This window comes from Schistocerca nitens, chromosome 9 (genome assembly GCF_023898315.1).
Source record: "Schistocerca nitens isolate TAMUIC-IGC-003100 chromosome 9, iqSchNite1.1, whole genome shotgun sequence".
Taxonomy (NCBI): domain Eukaryota; kingdom Metazoa; phylum Arthropoda; class Insecta; order Orthoptera; family Acrididae; genus Schistocerca; species Schistocerca nitens.
In genome coordinates, this window is record NC_064622.1 from 16882886 (window position 1) to 16896707 (window position 13822).

At 40.3% G+C, this 13822-nt stretch overlaps 1 protein-coding gene across 1 annotated transcript in view; it reads left to right on the forward strand.

Annotated features, from left to right (window-relative positions):
• The window catches only part of LOC126203423 (UDP-glucosyltransferase 2-like), a 28282-nt gene extending 18287 nt beyond the window's left edge, over positions 1–9995 (forward strand). The window contains exons 4-6 of the mRNA XM_049937732.1: positions 3091–3313; positions 5225–5444; positions 9116–9995. Of these exons, the coding sequence (XP_049793689.1) occupies positions 3091–3313; positions 5225–5444; positions 9116–9413 (741 nt within the window). The 3' untranslated portion in view covers positions 9414–9995. The remainder of the gene's footprint in view (positions 1–3090; positions 3314–5224; positions 5445–9115) is intronic.
• Positions 9996–13822: the final 3827 nt, after the last annotated feature.

Sequence of the window (13822 nt, forward strand, 5' to 3'; positions counted from 1 at the left end):
AGGGAAGAGATGATGATGATGATGATGACGATGAAATGATGAGGACAACACAAACACCCAGTTCCCGGGCAGAGAAAATCCCCAAACTAGCCAGGAATCGAACCCGGAACCCCGTGATCCTAAGGTGGCAACGCTAGCCACTAGACCACGAGCTGAGGACTCCAGGCAAGAGAGCTGTCACTGCATTTCATTTGGAGGAAAACCAGAGTATCGCAGATATTGATAGGCGCTTGGAGTACGGTGAGTCGTTGGGCGAGTTGCCTGTTATTATCGAAACAAGGTCGCGCGTATCTGACCCATCTCCTGCGTGCCGGCCGGCCGCACACAGCTGTGACTCCTGCTGTGTTGGAACGTGCGGACACTCTCATTCGAGATGATCGACGCATGCCAGTCAAACATCTTGCTGCTCAACTGGACGTCTCTGCTGGCAGTGCGTTCCAAGCTCACAAAAGGCCGTTGGACTGCTCTTCTTCAAGCCCGGATCTCGCATCTTCCATGTCTGGCCCAAAGAAGGGTGCATTCTGCGCGAACCAGTACTTGGATGATGGGTAGGTTCCTGATGCAGCGAGACGCTGGCCTCGACGTCCACCATTAGAGTGGTACCATGCGGGCGTGCAGACCCTCCCAGTGAAGTGGTGTGAGGCCGTCGCACTGAACGGAGATTATGTGGAAAAGTAAGGCTTTTAGCCAGAAGAGTGGGGAGTGATATAGTGTGTTGGAATTCTGAATGAAACCAACCTGGAATCAGAAAAAAGTGTGTTACATTACTTCTTTAACACTCCTCGTAAATTAGTTTTTCACTGCATTATAACACAATAAGATCACACCAGACTTCCCATTGTAAAATTTGTCTACCATGTTTGTCATAGCTTTGCATTAAGGAAGCTACAGTGCAAATCTAATTATGCAATTATTGGATCAATTTCTTAATTAACCGATTATATAAAATTGCATCTACATCTATATATATACTCCGCAAGCCACCCAACGGTGTGTGGCGGAGGGCACTTTACGTGCCACTGTCATTACCTCCCTCTCTTGTTCCAGTCGCGTATAGTTCGCGGAAAGAACGACTGCCGGAAAGCCTCCGTGCGCGCTCGAATCTCTCTAATTTTACATTCGTGATCTCCTCGGGAGATATAAGTAGGGGGAAGCAATATATTCGATACCTCATCCAGAAACGCACCCTCTCGAAACCTGGACAGAAAGCTACACCGCGATGCAGAGCGCCTCTCTTGCAGACTCTGCCACTTGAGTTTGCTATACATCTCCGTAACGCTATCACACTTACCAAATAACCCTGTGACGAAACGCGCCGCTCTTCTTTGGATCTCCTCTATCTCCTCTGTCAACCCGACCTGGTACGGATCCCACACTGATGAGCAATACTCAAGTATAGGTCGAATGAGTGTTTTGTAAGCCACCTCCTTTGTTGGTGGGCTACATTTTCTAAGGACTCTCCCAATGAATCTCAATCTGGCACCCGCCTTACCAACAATTAATTTTATATGATCATTCCACTTCAAATCGTTCCGGACGCATACTCCCAGATATTTTACAGAAGTAACTGCTACCAGTGTTTGTTTCGCTATCCTATAATCATACAATAAAGGAGCCTTCTTTCTATGTATTCGCAATATATAACATTTGTCTATGTTAAGGGTCAGTTGCCACTCCCTGCACCAAGTGCCTATCCGCTGCAGATCTTCCTGCATTTCGCTGCAATTTTCTAATGCTGCAACTTCTCTGTATACTACAGCATCATCCGCGAAGTACAGTAACATAGTAAATGTAATAACCCTTATCCTTATGTGGTATACAGAACCCTACAGTACCTGCATAATGTGCTCATCATTGGAGGCTTCTGATGATATCTTCCCTCTGTTTGCAACTTGCACGATTAGTTCCCATTTCTGACAATGCTAAGTCGTGTGAGATATTTTGCCTTTGCGTTTTGCTCCACACGTTTGCTAGGCGAGCAGGGTCTCACGACTCCAACCCAATAGGCAGAACATGCTTGATAGAATTTGGTTTTCTCTCACATGTCTACTGTCTACAGCATAGTTACTGAATCATCCTTTCGATCTCTTTGAATTTCATGTAAACTGTGTTGCTCACCTATTTTTGGATAGATGAAGTACACTTCAGAATACTTTCCAATGAAATGAAGCGAATGGGTCAGTTAGAAGCAGGATCACAACCAGGATTTTGAGAAACCGAACCCAGAACAAAAATGTGCCTCCAACTTTTCTAATCCATTCTTTTGCTTTTATTTAGCAAAGTAATAGCGGTGTCAGTTTCTCTCACGTTAACCAGGCGTTCGAACAAATACCAACGGTAAAGTTACTACTGATTACAACAACCAAAAGTCTGTTGTAGAAGAGAAATACTATTAATATTTCATACAAACTAGGCAAAGTTATATCTGCATTGAGATTGTTATGTATTCCTAAAACAAGCACTTCTCACGAAATCACAAACTGTATACATAGCTGTTATTTGTTTGGTAAAGCATATAACTACGAGAAAGAAGCCACTATTACAGTTGCTTCGCTACAGGATCCTCTACTTCCGCATAATTTGTTTCGCTTTTTTCCGAGAGAAGTTGTAGCAAAAGTAAAACAGAATATCAGTTGAATCACTAGCGACTACACACCATGATACATTGACAGCGCTTTTCTCGTCTTCGCAGACTACTCTAAAAATAAAAATAGTGCGGCCAAAACTATTTTCTCGTAGGTCGAAAAAAGTAATCTAGAGACGACAGCATACATGTTAGCCACAAATAAATAATCTAACACAGGATTAAGTAGGATTAATTAAGTTATATAATTCCGCCTTTTTCTGTTTATTTATTACAAGGGTTATATTCACACTAAGTAAGCATTACTAATTGCTCGATCTGCATTTACTGCGAGTAAAATAGTAAGTATGAATTTGTTAAGTAGTAAGCACATTATTACGTTATCCAATGGACGTTAACTACAGAAAATTGTTTTACCTCTTTGATACCCGACAAAACTGAAAAACAAAAATTAAAACTGCTGCTGTAACGATATTGTACTTCTTATGAGCTGGTATTAATTTCAGGATCTACAAACGTTCATGGATTCTGCAAAGGATGGTGTGATATACTTCAGTCTGGGTAGCAACGTAAGAAGCGCGGACCTTCCGGAGGACTACAGGAACATTTTCTTCAGTGTATTCTCCAAACTGAAAACGAAGGTCCTCTGGAAGTTTGAAGTGGACTCTTTCCCTAATATGCCAGCCAACGTTAAGATTGGTAAATGGTTTCCTCAGAGCGATATACTAGGTAAGTCTTTGCGCCCCTAGATCAGCATCGAGTGGCCATGTAAGACTTTCCAGCACTTCCTGCTCTTTTGTTTCATACTTCCCCTCACACTCCGTAACTTTCTTCCTTTGATACATAGCTATCTACCAATACTTCTTTCGACATCGCTTTATTCGTCCGAAATTTTATACCCATACATTAAAGAGCTCAGTACATCATCATTTAGGAACATATTTCTCTCTGTGAATTCAACCATTATTGTACTCGTGGCAGGCTTCACAATCGTTAAGTATATTTGAATCAAATGCGTCAATAATTACGCGTCAGTTTATATACTATTCAAATAACACAATTTGCAAAAATAAACCATGATTAAATTTTTCAGTGCACTGTTTTGTAGTACACAAAAATTGATGAAAAAAGATAAACTTTGTTGTCATCTCATTACTTTGCAGTTTGTTATAGTCTGTAAAGGCGTTATTGAAATACAATAGTGGTATGCATACTTTTGGCATGACGTCAATATAACAACTGTAGATGAGGCACTCAAATAAATAAAAATCGTATATTTCCAATGCGGACATTTGTTACAAATAATTGCATTGCCTCTTTGAGTGGATGAGCATCAGCATTCCATTTGTCTGCTAAGCGAATGATTTAACCACAAAACTGACAGTTACTCATCATGTTTGATTTCTCCAAGTTGATAACTTTTAATGCGAGAGGTGAAGAAAAACTGGATCTGCAGTGAATGAAAATTTAGGTCAGAACTTTCCTCTTCTGTTCTATCGTAGTATATAAAATTGAACTGCTTAATAGCATATGAAGTTGATAATTTATACGTAGTTTCAGAATAGATGCTTAACACTTACGAAACCTTTTCCATCATATTTGTCTTTATAATTGTCTGAAGCATGTAATACGAAGAGCAATACACCACCATAAGAATGAGAAATAAGTCAGCTACCAGCTAATAAATGCTTTGCGAATTATTCCTTTAAAACAATAGAAGCTTGAATGACTTACATCGTGATTTTATAAATGATTTTGATCCACATTAGCATAAAAGTAATTTATCACAGTAGAAGGTATCTTTTGGAAATTTATGCACAAGAAAATCAACATAAATACAGACAGGGCGAAATGGAAATTACATAAATTAAGAATCCATCTACACCTGCACATACACAACTGAAACATCCCTTTATGGCATTAGTATCCGATGAAACACCTTGTTTAGCTTTCCAGTTACTTTTCTCGCATTTATCGTTTCTTTCATTTCACATAATAGATAAAGATTCTTTTCATGAACAAATTTTTATTTTCACTGAATAAAACACAGTTTTTCCGTTCACTAATAGAGATTGTTATCTTGAGCAAGAAAAAACGATTTCATAGCATTTTCATATTTATAAAATACTGAGATAAATATTGTGTTGCTTTTACAAAGCCTGCAGACTGCTGAAGATCAGTTTTAAAACACGCTTTGAAAAAACTTATTAGGTAGGTAAAAGCCAAATGTTTAAAAATAATAAAACAGTTATTGCTCCTATAAAGTAAAATATTTAATAAAGCAAAGAAAAGCTTTCGACTGTAATATTTTCCTCCAAAAAGCAGTGTGATTAATTTTATTTCTATTTCTTGTATTACGTAAGAACTTGCAAGGAATATGCATTATTTCATTCGTTAGATTTCATAACATCTAATGACAGGAAGACATTTCCAGATTTCACTAAGTTTTACTGTCCTAAATACAATGATTTGTATTGTTTACATTCTCCCAAAAATAAATTTCAGTCCGTCTTTTCATCTACTATGCATAAGTGTTTATTTTTTGCTTTATGAAATAATTTAAATTCTTTCGTTCTTTTGTAGCTTTAACATCTGGTTGCTGTAGGTTTATCAAAATGTGATTTTTTGTTAATGTTTTAGCTCATAAAAACTTAAAGTTCTTCATGACTCATGGTGGCATGATGAGTTTGCAAGAATCTCTTTATAATGGAGTTCCTTTGCTTGGATTTCCTATATTTGGAGACCAAACACCAAATCTACTCAAAGGACAGGAGAACGGATATGCAATTATGCTCAAATTTTCAAACTTGACAGAAGAATCGTTGGGATGGGCAGTAAACGAAATGCTCACAAATCCAAGGTAAGATTTACATGAATATTTTTGTATGGGAATTCAAGTATGGTATTTCTGTTATGGCTATTAAAGCTCTGTTTAAATTGTTTGGATTTATCTGAGTGGAAAGATTGAAGTTTACTTACCATATTATTTGATGATTAGAATTTTAATTATTGCATTAAATATTTTATACATTTACCTGTTATTGTGCAGCATGAATAAAAATTTACCTTGCATTAATTTCTCCAGATATATTTCATACATTTGGTAAATTACACATGCCTGCAGGACTCCGCTTATGTCTATCATGATATACCACGTTAAAAATAAAATACTCAGTGGCACTGAAATTTTAGTTCGACGCATTTTTCTCCATGACTAACGAGTGCCAAGTTAGTGTCTATTCTCACAGAAGTGCAGAAAGACTAGCATTGCATCTGGCATGAGATGTTAACCAAGGTCAGTAATTGACAACTGGGAGCTCAAAGCAGCTCAAGCCATAGAGACTGAATTATAATGTTAACGGAATGAGATTTTCACTCTGCAGCGGAGTGTGCGCTGATATGAAACTTCCTGGCAGATTAAAACTGTGTGCCCGACCGAGACTCGAACTCGGGACCTTTGCCTTTCGCGGGCAAGTGCTCTACCACTGAGCTACCGAAGCACGACTCACGCCCGGTACTCACAGCTTTACTTCTGCCAGTATCTCGTCTCCTACCTTCCAAACTTTACAGAAGCTCTTCTGCAGCAGGAGAGCTTCTGTAAAGTTTGGAAGGTAGGAGACGAGATACTGGCAGAAGTAAAGCTGTGAGGACCGGGCGTGAGTCGTGCTTCGGTGGCTCAGATGGTAGCCGGCACGGTAGCTCAGCGTGTTCGGTCGGAGGGTTAGCAGCCCTCTGTAATAAAAAAACTGAGTTAATCGATCAACAACGAACTTAAACGGATATCTTACGACGTCCGCCCCGAGCAGATACAACGAACAATAGCGAACAAAATGAGATTAAAAAAAAAAGAAAAAAGAAAAAAAAAAGATGGTAGAGTACTTGCCCGCGAAAGGCAAAGGTACCGAGTTCGTGTCTCGGTCGGGCACACAGTTTTAATCTGCCAGGAAGTTTCATAATGTTAACGTATAGGCTGGAATAACTAGTAGAAGTAATTTTATCAACACATATTAAATAGGAGTAATATAAGAGTGGTCTAATAATGTATAAGAAAATATGAATGAGGACAAGCTGCTATATGGAACAAATGAACATGTTGTCGCAGAAGAGATGGATAGCAAGTCAACACCCACTACAGTAGTAAAAGTTTATATTACTATTAGCTCCACATATGATAAAGAGACTGGAAGCCTGTATTATGAGATAAAAATTTATGTCGGTAGTAGAAAAAAGAAGAGAAGTAATTATAGTAGGGAAACTTGGTCTGAGTCGATGGATTGAAAGGGGAAACCTGGCAGTGTTTTTCCACTGAGCACTATTCAATCATTGCTAACATTTGGTTTAAAATTTATGGAAGAAATCTATGGACATCAAAAAGTTTCAGACAGAAAACCTAATGGTAAGACAGTGACTTCAGAACCAGATGTTAAAGTGCAAAACATTTCCAGGAGGAAATGTGGAATGCCCATAATGTATTGGTTATGAACCGCAGATTAAAACAGAAGAACTTGAAGAAAAGTAGGAAGTTAAGGAGTTGGTACTTGTGTAAGCTGAAAGAACCAGCGCTTGTCGAGAAATTTAAAACGAACATTAGGCACTAATTGACTGAAACTGGGAAAAATAACGCGTTAGAAAACGAATGAGTGGCTTTGACAGAAGAAATAGTGAAGATCATAAAGGATTTAGAAATCGTCGGATAAAACAAGAGATTAAATGACGAAAGGAGAAAAAATGAAAATTGAGCAAACTATACAGACAAAAGGGAATATAGACATCAAAAAATGAGATTGACAGGAAGTGCTGAGTGGGAAACCATGAATGCTAGAGGAGAAAAGCAGAAGCTGCCTAGATGAAAATTAAAGAGGATTTTGGCCGTAACGAAGCGCCTGTATCAATATTACCATTTCAGACTGCAGGCCAGTATTAAAAAAGGATAGGGTGAAAGATGGAATAAATATATAGTATGGGATATATAAAATAAACGAAGATAATATTATGGATAAGGAAGAGGAAGTAGATGAAACGGGAGATATGATAATGTGAGAAAAATTTGACACAGCACGGAAAGAAATTACTGGAAAGAAGGCACCCGTAGTAGACATCATTACTATAGGATCATTGACAGCCTTGGGAGTACATACCATGACAAAACTAATCCACTTGGAAGACAAGACAAACGAGAAAGACGAAATCCTTTCGCTTTTCAAGAAGAATGTATAATGCTTGTTCCAAGTATGGTAGGTGCTGGTGGCTGCAAATGGTAATGTAAAGAAGAGTGAGGAGTAAAGTTGTAGAGCAAAACCGCTACCTGACCAGAGGAAGCAGCGCGAAATGTATTTTAGTTGTAGCAATTACGGAAAGATGGAGAGGCTTACACAGGATACATAGCGTGGAATGCTGCACCAGGCCAGTCTTCCAACTGAAGACCACAACAGCTTCAGTGTGTACCAAATCAATAAACAGTATGCCAGAAGCGTTTAAACTGCCCTTTCTACACTCAACTGTAGAGAGTAAAAAAGCTGAAAACTGTACTACCACTTTTGAAGAAGAAGGAAGAAAAGGTGAAGATCGATACTTGCAAAGATATTCGATCATGTACTCTATAGACATTGTAGAAGAGCTCGAAAGATGGTTCAAAAGCTCAAAGATTTAAATATTAGTACAACCAGGTTTCCTTTTAAGCAGTGCTTTTTTTTTAAAAAAAGAAAGTTTGAGAGTACTCCAACATTGGATACAATGCAGCGAAAATTACTTATAACTCAAGCATGGGATAACACCCATCTGCTTTTAGCCATGACGTCATCAACATGTCGAACTACAAAAAAAGTGGTATCTGACTGTTCAGTTGACTTTTCACAGTAATGAGGACCACAGCATATTTTACGGTGACCGGTGGTACAGTGAATATAACTTGTCTAAGAAAGACTTGAAGTGACTCATATGAGAAGGGAAGTCTCTTTTTATTGCGTCTTTAACCGATAACTCGAGCCTGCTTGAAACAGCCAATGACATCGCTTTTCCCACCAAAACTGCACTGGTATCGTTCGTATTGCAATTGCCAACATGAAAAAGTGAAATAAAAATTTACGTCCGTGAAATAAATCTTTGGCACTCTTCCAAGTTCTCAGCATCGTAAAAAAATTGCTTTGTCGTCGAAAAAGTTTAGGGGCACGCATCCCCCAGCGTTACCCCGGAAAAACAGCACTGCTTATAAGATTTGTTTAAAATCCTGTGCAAAAGTTATAATGCATAAAATTGCATACATTTCGTTTCTGAGTCAAAAACTAGTACTTTTTTTACTTAAATGGCTCACCTGAGAATAGAAAATCAAAGTACAGTTCTTGTATTTCCAATTTCGTAGATACTCTTTTGACATACTATAGAAATCTTGTACACTTGGTAAATGGTTTAAAATACGACATAAATTTTTTTTTAGTTGAACATTGTGTAAAATACATTGACAACGTTATTTTATCTCATTGCTCATTGACGGTATTGTGCATAGTGAACATCTGCACTGAATTAAATTTTCAGCTACATGGAGAACGCTAAAAAGTACTCCAGAGTGTTCCACGACCGGCCGGAGAAGCCGCTGGACACGGCCGTCAGCGCTGTGGAATACGTACTGCGGCACGGGGGCGCGCGCCACATGCGGTCGGCGGCGCTGGACCTGGCGTGGTACCAGTACCTGCTGCTAGATGTCCTCCTCTTCGTGCTGGCGTGCGCGGCGGCGGCTGCGGCGGCAGCAGTCGTCACAGCGAAGGCCATCGCGGGGGTTATTTCCAGGAGTGGCTCAGCTTTCAGCAAGGACAAAGGCTCTAAGAGGGACTAGAAGTTACTGACTGACTGGTGATTCCAGGACCCAACAGACTTTTACAAGATGAAGAACGGTTTGCACTCTAGTCTTTTATTTGCTGCACGGGATGCCGGCAGTATGGCTGCAGAGTAAATGACACTATATTTTGGAATTCTGATGTGCTACAGGGCGTCCTCGTCTGACTTCAAATTGTGGCGTGTAGCCTTGAAGGCGGACTGTAGAGTAATGGGCAGTATGTAAGTTTTTGCATTGCTTATGGGTGTATGTTAATCTCAGAGTGTTTTGTAAGAAAAAAGGTAACTGTAAACGTAATTTATTTATTTTAGCTGAAACAGAAACTGCCATCTGACAAGAAAAAAAACAAGAACATAGTTAAGTGGTAACAGAATGTTACAGAAAAACACTGACAATACAGACTGTCTCCACTACATCTTCTATTTCAGCAAGTAATGACTTCTGTTTACCATTAATACTTTATGCTATTTTATACCGACATTCATGGAAGGTTCGTGTGTAATGATACTTTTGTATTGCATAAATGAGGCTGTGTTACACTTTTTGTGGAATATCCATATTGTAAAAGCAACAACCAGAAGAAATTGAGTACAACATTTTTGGTAAATAATATATTCTTCCTTTATCCACTGAAATATTCCTTAAATAAAGATGTTAAGTTGGAACCAAATCGGTGACATTATCTCAGGGGCGCCGACTTTCCAAAATTTCTGAAGGTGCATATCAATGGCGGACTGCAGTATATGTTTTCTGGGGAGTCTCGATATTTTTTTAAAATGATTACCTTTTATGAAAAGTGCCTGTGCCATAAAATTCTGTGCTGTGATAACCTAGTTGAGTCGGTAATACAACTGGCTTAAAAGCAACAGAAATGAAATCAAACTCGGTTTCAGATGTACCTGGATGAAACCACAGACCCTGAGGCGTAACGTATGCGATTCGGGCCCGTCTGCGAAAATTTTGCCCGATGAAGAGCTTTTGCTCCATGCATACCCTCAGTAGAATCTCTTCTTCGTACTAGCTATTAATGGTACAGTCTACAATATAAGCTCCCACGTACTTCAAAGCCATTCTCTCAATGAACCAAATGATAGCAATCCAGATTACGTGAAAGCAGTTTCACTGAAATCTTAAACCACACTGTTTTTATGTTTAAAAGAAACTACTGAGTCTGTAACAATTGGCTTCCTTGTATCTCAGGTTATTCTTTATTATTGCTCAATATTAGCAAGCAGATATTTTAAAACAGTTGTTGATGAATGGAGTGGGCATATTGTAGCATGTCACTTGTAAGGAAACAAGAAAGCAGGCAGAAAAGATGGGATTCCCACTCACAGAACTGTGCGACTGTCATTCTGGGGAGTGCCTTTGACTTGACTAGAGAACGGCAACGAACGGGGGAGTATGTTCCTCGGTTGCCTTTTGCACAAATAGATACGTTTTAGGGGTCAGAAATTTTAACTTCCATCTCAGTGTTTTAATAGTTCATTATTTTTTGATAAAGGCAAGTGAGAAATATTTATTTTATTTTTATCAGACTAAAAATTTTCAGGGTGCTTGAGCCCCAGCACACCCACTTAGACAGCGCGCGTGCATAATCTACTCAGTCAAAGGAGAAGAAGATGATAAAGTTTCTAAACACATTCCATACTCCAAGAATCTGGATAAAATCTTACTCAAATTCCCATGTAACGACTGTGACATCATAGATGATAATCCAAAACTTGGATGCGGAAATAAAACAGGGTGGCCCAGTTGGTGGATTTCAGGAGATGTAGGTCATGTTATGGATCCATATTTAACCAACTGCATTCCATTCATTGAAAGAAATCTTCATTTTCACACCTCAAATGTTTCACTCTTTATTTATGTCCAAGATGCTTATGAAAGGTTTAAACCTCCATCATCAGGTGGATTTACAGTTGTTGATGTGACTTGTGTGTGTGTGTGTGTGTGTGTGTGTGTGTGTGTGTGTGTGTGTGTGTGTGCTGAGTTACGATTTTTTGGAGCAACTTACACGACTGTCTAGTGGAGAAACAAAACACTATTTCAGAACGTGGTTTTTGACAAAAAACTAAACGTATATCTGACAGTAAAAATAAAATATTTGTTTACAAAATATGTCAGTATACATTTGATGCGTTATGACAGTGAAAGGAAACCGTGACCAGTGGAGGTATTCTATTTTATTTATTTTATTTTTGCCATTACATGTACATTTAGTTTTTTGTCAAAAAAAATCATATTCTGAAACAGTGTTTTGTTTCTCCACTAGACAGTGTCATCAATTTCTCCAAAAAGTCGTAACACACACACACACATGTCACTGTAACGAATGTAAACCCACATGATGGAGGTCATGGAGATAAGCAAACAGCGACCGGTAACAATGAACTCGTTTCATTTGCTGTCAATAACAGTCGCGGTAAAGCATAACCTAAAATATTCGCATTTAAAGTGTTTCACATTTATCTAGGCTTCAACCTGTGAGCCAAGGCATAATGATCACTGCCTACACCAAGACTGAATGCCAACTGGTGGTGTTACCAGCGTTATGACGCAGTAAGGGAAGTATGGAAGTGAAGTAGAGGCGAGTGGAGAAATCATTACAGAGGCGACACAGGAGAAACCCACTGACACAAATGACTTCAAATGGTTCAAATGGCTCTGAGCACTAAGGGACTTAACATCTTAGATCATCACTCCCCTAGAACTTAGAACTACTTAAACCTAACTAACCCAAGGACATCACATACATCCATGCCCGAGGCAGGATTCGAACCTGCGACCGTAGCAGTCACGCGGTTCCAGACTGAAGCGCCTAGAACCGCACGGCCACCGTGGCCGGCGACGCAAATGACTCTGACAGTGTGTGTGTTGTTAAAGCCTGGCACCTGGGAACTAGCTACTTGGAAATGGTGAGACAGGCTGGCTGTTCACGTGCTACTGGTGTGAGCAACTACGGGAAAATGAATGAAACAAACCACGAGAAGGCGACAAGGTGTCGGACGCCCACTCCTCATCACAGAATGGGGATTGGTTGGTTGGTTGGTTGGTTTTGGGGAAGGAGACCAGACAGCGTGGTCATCGGTCTCATCGGATTAGGGAAGGATGGGGAAGGAAGTCGGCCGTGCCCTTTCAGAGGAACCATCCCGGCATTTGCCTGGAGTGATTTAGGGAAATCACGGAAAACCTAAATCAGGATGGCCGGACGCGGGATTGAACCGTCGTCCTCCCGAATGCGAGTCCAGTGTCTAACCACTGCGCCACCTCGCTCGGTCAGAATGGGGAGGTTGGAGGCTTGTCCACCCTGACATCACATCTATGGAAGAACTGATGACGTAATACAGTGCTGATACAGTCAGAAATCTTCTGTTTGGCACAAATTGTTGAACGTGCGACTTGCAGCAGATGATAGCTGTGTGCGGTGCGGGGGTAGGGGGGGGGGCGGCAGTGGCAAAGGCTGCAACGCATCTACTTCCACTCCAATCCCTTGGCAGCCCTCATGTCACACTGTGTTCCAAAGCGCTTCTTCTGAACAGTTTAAAACAGGTACGAGGTGCTGCCCAGTGTTGATAACACACATGAAGCTAGCACGGGGGCCTGATCTGTTGGGGCAGTGAACGATTTTCATTCAACTCCGCACAATCACGGTGGGTTTGTTGGTCATCGGAAGATCCATCAGTACATGGATAATTAAGTGTCAGCGGACGGGTCTGGAAAGAATTCCAGTGAACACTCAGTAAGTTTGCCAGGAGGTATACTCCAATATGGGCAGAAAACTCTGCCGTCCTCCGTTGAGTACATTGGATGCAACTAACTGCGGACAGTGGCTCATGTTGGCATGAACGGCGCTGGCCGCCTGGTTTCTGAAGCCATTTTCGGTTCCTTTAATCGGTCGGCTGGACGGTTAGGCTGAGATTGGAGTGCATTCCATGTGGGTTGGTGTTTATGACTGCTGGCCCTCGGGTTTCCGCTGTCGATTCGTCGGAAAACAGTGTGACTTGTATATGTATTGGTTTGGTATATAAAATAATTGGTGGTTACTGCGAATGTTAACTACCACATTCCGTTCACGGATTCAGTGAAATGTTCAGCGGCTGAAACTCGTTGTGAACGAAACAGTGGTCTTTGTAGCCCAGTTGCGGAAGTGGAACTGTACTTGAAATACTGCAAATGCAATAGAGAAGTGGTAACCCGTCACAGTGCAATGCAACTGTAAACGTGTAGGATATAGTGAGTGGCAGGTGAAACAGGAATTGGTGATGGCAGCTACCATCCCAGTTGGTTGCGGCAGTTGGCTGGCTTGGTGAAGGCTACCATCACACGCAAAGTGCAAACACAGCTCACCTTGTAACCTCCATCTTCCTAATCGGCCTACTGGATTGCGATGTAATTGACAGTGATCA